The 8,064-nt window shown below is 51.6% G+C and overlaps 1 protein-coding gene across 1 annotated transcript; it reads right to left on the bottom strand.

Moving 5' to 3' along the window:
• Positions 1 to 2,732: 2,732 nt before the first annotated feature.
• NTN3 (netrin 3) lies at positions 2,733 to 7,836 on the bottom strand. The gene is made up of 6 exons (XM_001370705.4): positions 5,588 to 7,836; positions 5,015 to 5,203; positions 4,649 to 4,798; positions 4,234 to 4,284; positions 4,015 to 4,089; positions 2,733 to 3,451 (listed from the first exon to the last, which is right to left on the bottom strand). Exons 1-6 carry the CDS (start codon positions 6,531 to 6,533, stop codon positions 3,111 to 3,113), a joined length of 1,752 nt encoding a protein of 583 aa, XP_001370742.1. The 5' UTR covers positions 6,534 to 7,836; the 3' UTR covers positions 2,733 to 3,110.
• Positions 7,837 to 8,064: the final 228 nt, after the last annotated feature.

Raw genomic sequence — 8,064 nt, 5'->3', positions numbered from 1 at the left:
TTTGCTTAAAATTCTGTGCTTCCTTTAAAGTTTTTTATTGGAATGAGGCATATAGGTTGAAAGACATGGCTAGATGTTCCCTGGTCTACATCTGGAGATGGTACATGCCCTCCCCTTTTTCCAATAACAGTTCTAGATGTGCCCAGACTTTGTCCTACTGGACACTTTTTAAGCACTGAATTATCCCAAGAGTCGATAGATGTCACTCCAAAGGTAAGGAAAGTAGAACAAGAAAGTGACCAAAGGACACTAGGGCTAAGAATTTGTCCTTGTTTTTGAGTATTTCGGAAATGAATCTATAATTACTAAACCAGAATAGCTTCACCAAGAATAAGACTTGCCAATCTAGCTTCATTTCTTTTTTTTGACAGGGTTACTAGACTAGATTTTAGTAGTAGCATATTATAATGGATAGAGATCAGGCCTCAGAGTCAGTAAGACAACAGTTTAAGCCTTGTCTCTGACTGGTTATGTGACTTAACCTTAATTGCTCAATTGACTCTAAGATTATAAATTGTTGATAGGTACCTCTCTGCTCTTCCTGGGATAAGACTCTCCATTTCCTGGTTCTTTGAATTTTCACTGGCTCTTGCCCATAGCTGGAATACTTTCCTTCCTTATCCATTAATTTGACTTCTCTCTCAGGCTTTAAGCCCCAGCTAAAGACCTGTTTTCTGCCAGAAGCCTTTCTGGATACTCATTAATACTAGTGCTTCCCCTCTATTGGTTAACTTCTATTTATCCTGTATAGATCTTGTTTGTACAGAGTTGTTTGCATACTGTCTTCCCCTTTAGAGAAACTAAGGTCCTTGGGAACAGGAACTGGGTTTTTTTGCCTTTTCTTTTGCCATCTTTTCTTCCTACTACTTAGCCTGATACATAGTAGTGACAATGCTATTTGACTGACTATAGGAAATTCTTTTGGGAGCTCCCTAAGCTGACAAAATCATAGGGCCACACCAAGACTAGACTGTTAGAACAAGGGAACTCCCTGCACACATTATACTTGGATTTCAGCAAGATGAAACAAATTTTTTTCATGATGATCACATGTACAAGATGAATAGTCTACAAGGTAGACTAAATGATAATATAGTTAGATAGATAAACAAATAGTTGAAAACTTGGCTAAAAGAGTGGTGACTAATGGGTAGATCTCAGCCTGGAAGTATGTATCTAATGGAATACTGTAGGGTTCTTTTCTTTAATTTGTTCTAATAAACATTTTTTTAAAAGTGATTTGTACAGAGTCCTAGATGACATGCTTGTAAAATCTGAGGATGACAGAAATCCGGAATGAATACATAATACACTGATAGACATGAAAACCAGAGATCTTGACAGGTTGGGAAAATGGAGTGAATAGAATTAAGATTAAATGTAAATGGGTTAAATATAAAGTTCTACATTTAGGTTAAAAACAATCAACTGCATGAGTTTTAAGATGGGGATAGATATCATGATTAGACAGTTATTAATTGGAAGAGGACCTGGAGGTTTTAGTTGACTTCAAGTTTAGTAGAAAACAGTGACAAGGTAGCCACAAAAAACTTATGTGAATTTAGGCTACATTGGTAATTATAATTCCACCAAATTCTCTTGTTAGATCACATTCAGAGTACTGTGGTCAGTTCTTGATGTCATATTTAAGGAGGGATATTAATTAGTTGGAGAGGAACCAAAATTATATTAATAACTAGTACTTTAATCTGAATATCAAAAAAATTTAGTAGGGAAGAGAGCACATGGCAGCTAGCTTCTAAAATAGTGTAATAATTTAGAAACCAGAGAATAAAATGAGTGGCCTTAGGGGTATGGCTTAATGTTCAGTGAAAGTCTTAGAGCAAAATCAGGATGAATTTGTATTGTTTATATTGCAGAGGAGATTCTTGCTCAGGGATGAACTAGGTGGGCTTTGAGAGGTCTTCCAATTCTGATATTCTATGAAATGTCAAAAAGAGTTTGTTTTGCTTAGACCCAGAAGAGATACTTGGGTTTGGAATTCAGAAGACCTAGGTTCAAATCTCAGCAGCTTGATGCAATGGAAAGAGCACTGGGTTCAAATCTTGCCTTCATATTTTATTAAATTATGCCTTTCTGAAGCTTAGTTTTCTTATCTGTAAAATGGGAGGGTTGGACTAGATTACTTTCATTTTTTAAACCCCGTTTTTATATCCTCTAAGCTAGGAGAGAACTAATAGCAATGTTTTTTTTACACATATTAATTCATTTACTCCTCACACAAAACCCTGTCAGGCAAGTGTCATTTCTCCTTTTTCCAGATGAGGAAACAGAGGCATAAAACAGTCAAGTCACTTTTCCATAGTTATAGAAATCATAAAGGTTCTGATGTAGGATTCCAACTTATGTCTTCCTGACTCCAATGCCTTTGCCCTATGCACTTTGCCACCTAGTCACCTAAGACTAACAAGTGACAATTGGAGAGGTAAATTAAGGCTCTGTATAAAGGGATGGAGGTGGGAGGAGAGTGACAAACTTCCTAGCAATTACAGTTGTCCAATATGGAATAAGCAGACTAGGAAAATATTGAGCACTCTATCATTAAAGGTCTTTAACTGAATGGCCACTTGCCAGGGATGTTGTAGGGATTACAGGTCGGAACTGATGACCCCTAAGGTTCCTCTGGGGATGTAAGACTCGATAAGGGAGAGGAGCAGAGGTAGAGTCCGGAGGAGATGGCGGCGATACAGATGACACTAGACACAATGACATGGCGATGGATACATCGATACAGGGATCAGTACAGCAATGGATACAGCAATATAGCTATACATAAAGTGATACAGCTACTGATACAGTGATACAGATCTCAATACAATGACTCAAGGACAGATACATAAGAAGGACCACACAGCGGGACCAAGACCGCCGGCGGTCGAGGTATTTACAGTATTTACAGGCAGGGTTTCCGGGTGAGGGCTCCCTCTCTCCAAGGTCCTGGCCCATTATCCTAGGGCCTCAAACCCTTATACCTTCTCTTCCCCTTTCTCCTATTCTGTGCCCTCACACGCACACCTGCTTACTTACACGTTCCTAAGCGGCGCCCCTCCTCACCTGTGACCCCTTTGATGCCCTCCCTTCCTTCCCTGTCAGGCAGCCCCTCCACAGCGTCCCTGCCGCTCCCGCCGCTGCAATTTCCGCAGCCGCCGAGCCCAAGCATCCCGCCAGGGGATAACCAGACTGCCCCGCCCGGCGGTAAGACCCGCCCGCTCCCCAACACCAGCTCCCGGTCCTGTCCCGCCCAGGATCAAGTAACTGTGCCCCGGGTGCACGCGTGGGCAGCGACACGCCAGGTCCCGCGCGGGAACCCAAAGGACGCTCTCCCCGCGCCTCGCGCGTTCTTCACCGCTCTTGTACACGGACACCACGGCCACGGAGAAGCGCGTCCACGCACCAACCGCCTCAGCTGAACCCACTGCCACCTGCACCGCTGGGGTGGGGGAGAGAAGGAGTCGTCATATCACGTGGTAGAGGGGTCTGGAGAGGAGCCTGCACAGAGTGGGCGGAACGGGGGGGTGGGGGAGGGGGCGGGGGCGGGGAAGAAAAGGGCCTAGGGCGGAGCTAGTGCTGGCTGGAGCCGGGCCTGTAGATGAGGCTGGGTAAGGCTAGGGTTGGGGGACCAAGCAGGGAAAGGGAACAGGACTGGGAATGTTAAGCAATGTGCAGGAGAAATAGGATTGGGGTGGATTTTTAAAATGGGCGGGACCAAGACTGGGGTTGGATTCTTAGGGAACTGGACCGAGGAGTCAGGAGGAACGGGGATCGGAGAGGAAAAGGAGGAGAATGTGTGCTCGGGAGAGAGGCCAATTTTGAGGGTGGGTGAGGAGTGGGCAGGGCCAACGTTTAGGGTGGAGTCTGGGTTTTGAGGGTCCGAAGAGTGAGATGGATAGAGCTGAGGAAGGGTGTTTGTGCTGGGGGCTGTCAGTGCCAGGAGAAGCAGAGGCAACTCATGTGTGAGTGTGAAGGGGACACGGTGCTGGAAGGGGTTGGTACCATAGTCTTTTCCACAATATTTCTTCAGGTTGATCCTGTAGCTCCCTCTGGCTGGTTTGCAATGAGAGTCACAATCTGGGGGGCCAGGACGGAACTTTAAGGATCCAAGTCTCATATTCTTCCCCACTCCTCCTTATCCCCCCCTTCTCTGAACCTCCAATCTATCCATGCAAGTTTCCTCACCACAAATCCCCTCTAAATCCCTTTTCTCTCACTTACCTTCGGGGGCCACAGTGCTGGTCACTCCTGTGGGTACCATAGCTGGAATTTCTAGGGGAAGGGGAAGAAAGCTGAACCTGAGCGGATTCTCAGAACCTCCTGAAGAAGGCTGGGGGGCAGGAGGGTTTTTAGGGATTCTGTAGGCTCTGGTGTCAGTCACTAATTCAAAGGCCCAAAGGCTCTTTGGGAGCCTGGAGAAAGATTGGAGAGACTGGGAGTCTGAGCCACTAACAGATGATTTCTGGGGGTCTATGAGACATTAAAATATGGGAACCTAGGTCACTATCTGGGGCCTGGGAGGCATAAGTGCCTGAGTCACTCGTTGACGTAAGAAGCAAAAGGATTTGAGGGAGCTCAAGGGATGTGGGTCCTTGGAATTATTCAGGGACAGAAAGGTATGTGGGTGATCACTCACTGACACATGGTGCGACAGGTGAACGACTCTGCTGGAAGCCAGGGGCACAGCGGTTGCAAGTAAGGCCTGTCACCCCATCCTTGCATGGGCACTGACCAGTTGTCTGATTGCAGGTTTTGCCAGCAGCTCCAACAGGGTGACAGTCACAGGCTAGACATATCGGAGTAAGAGATAGTCTCACCCTTGCAGGCTGAAGCCCCTGGGGTGGGGGCAAGGCCAGCAGGGCAGGGGCTGGGGGTCAGGGCTAGAGGTTAGAGCAAAAGGTTAGTCAAGGTTGGAGGTCAAGGGTAGGGGTCTGGGCCCAGTAATGGGCTTCAGGAGTTGGAGCCTCAGAAAATATAGTCAGGAGCTAGGATGAAGTCTTACCCTTGCAGGCACGGCGGTGGCTCAGGACCCGGGTTTGGTCACGGTAGAAACCTTCACGACAGTAGTGGCAGTGCCGCCCTGCTGTATTATGTCGGCAATTGAGGCAAACACCCCCACTGCGCCGCCCTGACAACCTGTACAACTCCATGTTGAAGCGGCATCGACGAGCATGACCATTACAGGAACAGGCTGGAGGTATTGGGAGACATGGAAGAAAAGGTAGACGAACACTAAGGATCCAGGGGTTAGACAAGGCAGGGACGAGATAAAAGGCAGGCTGGGGGGGGGGGGGGGCAGAAGGAGCAGGTTGGGGAGGCTGCAGGGATAGGATAAGCCAGGGGGACTCCTCTTACTGTTCATCTCCCTAAAAGCTTTTCCTGGGAAGGTCAAGGCTGGGAAGTCACAGGGCCCAGCACCGAGGTTTGTTAAATGAGTCAGTAAAAGAGAGAAGGGCTCAGGAAGTCATGCAGTCAGGAGCTTGTGGGACTCAGACCAAAGAGAATGCTCTTAAGGGTCCCCCTCCCAGGAGTGGAACTGGGGCTGGATATGCATGGCATGGCATGTTTGCCTCACCCAGACAGGCGTGTGCCTCATGGGCGGTGGCCCGCTGCCAGGGCCGGTCGCAGTAGAAAGGCTTGCATCGCTCACAATCCGGGCCTTCAGTGCCATGCCTACAGTCACACACCAGCCGGCCCTGGGTGTCCACCACACAGCGAGATGCATGTCCATTGCATTTGCAGCGCCCACCCACCTGGAGTTCACCCACAGAGTAAACATAGGGTGCCACAACCCCACCCTCCGCAGCCCTTGGTCCCACTGGCCTGCTGAGCACCACACGGATGTCTGTGGCTGTGACCCAGTCCTGGAGCACAGGACTAGAGTCCAAGTCCTGGCCAGGTGGGAGCCCATCCTGCATGCTGAAGGCTAGAAGGGGACCAGTTCTTGGTGGAGGCTCAGAACAAAGTGCTTCAGGACCTCGAGGAACTACGGAGCCCAAAGAGGCCTGGGCAGGGGCCTGTCCCATAGCTCGGCTTGGCCTACCGTATACTCGGTTACACTGTGAAGAGAAGAAACGCAGTGGTGACCAGCTTCGGCCGTGGTCCTGGGACTTGAAGACGGCGGCAGAGTCGGGCCTTGAGGAGCAGAAGTGCAGACTCACGTAGACTACCTCAAAGGCCTTGCCCAGAGGCAGGGTCAGTGTCACATTTAATGGTGTCCGAGTCAGTGTCTCTGAGCGCCAGCAGGTACGGTCAGCGGCTGCACTTGCATCTGTCAGGAAGGCTGCGGGGTGGGCCTGCCGGGGGTCTGTGCTCGAAGCCTGCACCTCCCGCCCCAGGGCTGCATTAACAAACTCTGGTATACAGCGCTGTGGGGCTCCTGCCTCATCATAGCAGGGGTCTGTTGGGACCTGTGGGCTAGCACTCAACACTGGAGCCAGCATCCAGGCAGCCAGGAGCCACAACATTGGGCCCAGCATGGTCCTGGTCCCCAAGGGGGTCTGGCTGAGTGGGCAGGACATGATCAGGGCTAGGAAGGAGGTTAGAGGGGGAAGGTCAGAGGAGGGGGGCTCCCTATATCAGGTACACCCTCCTAGGTCGCAGCCCCTGGAACCGGGATGGGAGCTTCATACTGACAAGACAGGACATGTGGGTGGGTGGGTGGCTGGTTGGGGGGGGACAAGGACAGAGATATACAGACAGACAAAAAGAGAAACACGAATTGAGACACGGCAAGCCAAAGGCAGAAATGGAGACATGCAACAAGCCAAGAGAGACAGAGGCGAAAGAGGCACAGTAAGGAAGAGGCAAAACCAAGGGAGAGAGGTAACGAAGGGACAAATGGAGACACAAGAAACCTAGGGAGAAAGACAGACACAGCAAGAGAGACGGACCGGGGAGCGGAGAGGAACAGTCAGAAGCACAGAGACAGACTCAGGGAAACAGACACAGCAAGGCAGAAACACAGACACACCGGAAAACGGAGACACAGTAAGACAGAGACACCGAGAGACAGAGACCCGGAGACAGACCGAGACGTGGGCGGGAGCGGGAGAAAAGTGGGGGAGAGAGAATGGGAGGGGCCGGAGACGATTGGGGGGACACGCCCTGGTCAAAGCAAAAGAAAAGTTTTTTCTTCCCCTAGCCTCGCCGTGAGAGCAGGGGAAGAGATGACAAGAGCCCCCCAAGCCCAAGCCCACGCCCACCCCCACCCCCTCGTGCCCTCAGCCGCTACTGCCGCTGCAGCCGCAAGTCGGACTCACCAGAGGCAGGTTGGGGGGGGCGGGGGCCCAAACGGATCTCCCTTGAGCCCCCGAGGGCGGGTCTGGGGCTCGCACCCTTCCTCCTCCCTCCCTCCCTTCGCCTTGGTCCCTCGGCAGTCTCCTCCGAGCCTCCCCAGCCCAGCCCAGCCCAGTCCAGCCCAGCTGCTTCAAGAGCCGGGAGAGGGCGGGGAGGGAAAGCGGGCAGCTGGGGGAGGGGGGAGCTGAGACCGCGCGGGGAGGGAGGGGAAGTAGGGGGTTAGGGAAGAGGGGGAGCCTCGGAGGTGGGGGAGGGGGCGGGGAGCTGAGTTTGTGCTAAAGGAGGAGCGGGGAAGGGGGGCCGGAGAACTGAGGGTGGGGGAGAAGGAGGAGGGGCGGCCGCAGTCTCCCCGCGGAAATCAGAAGCAGATTTCAGGACTCCAGGGAGGGGGCTGTGCGCGCCGCCCCTAACCCTCGCCCCGCCCCGCCCGGTCCCCCTCCTCTTCTTCATCCCAGGCTCCGGCCCCTCTGCGTAGGGGGAGGCCACCGGGCAACTGTGCCTTTGGTGCTGGGTAGCGGGGCGCCTGGGAGGGGGTGCGGAAAGGGAAGCATCCTCTAGAGATGGGGAAGAAGGCTAGCCGAGAGGTCTACTTAACGGGGAGGGGGAAGGAACGAGGACGTGGTCAGGTGTGCGTGCACCTCGGAAGACAGACTGGGGGGCAGAGGCAGATAATGCCGTGCCATCCATTAGTAGAACTAAGGGTAGAGTCCAGAGCCCTCCCTAGAGCTCTGATGAACGCCCCCCTTCCCCAAG

Source organism: Monodelphis domestica, chromosome 7 (assembly GCF_027887165.1).
Source record: "Monodelphis domestica isolate mMonDom1 chromosome 7, mMonDom1.pri, whole genome shotgun sequence".
In the NCBI taxonomy this organism is placed as follows: domain Eukaryota; kingdom Metazoa; phylum Chordata; class Mammalia; order Didelphimorphia; family Didelphidae; genus Monodelphis; species Monodelphis domestica.
Note: the sequence above shows the minus strand (reverse complement) of the source record. Positions and strands in the feature narration are given on the sequence as shown.

Coding starts and splice junctions, on each gene's coding strand:
- NTN3 (XM_001370705.4), bottom strand. CDS start 6,533: ATGTCCTGCCCACTCAGCCAGACCCCCTTGGGGACCAGGACCATGCTG. Junction 5,204..5,587: donor TGAGGCACACGCCTGTCTGG/GTGAGGCAAACA, acceptor CAATACCTCCAG/CCTGTTCCTGTAATGGTCAT. Junction 4,285..4,648: donor ACCTGTCGCACCATGTGTCA/GTGAGTGATCAC, acceptor CCCTTCCCCTAG/AAATTCCAGCTATGGTACCC.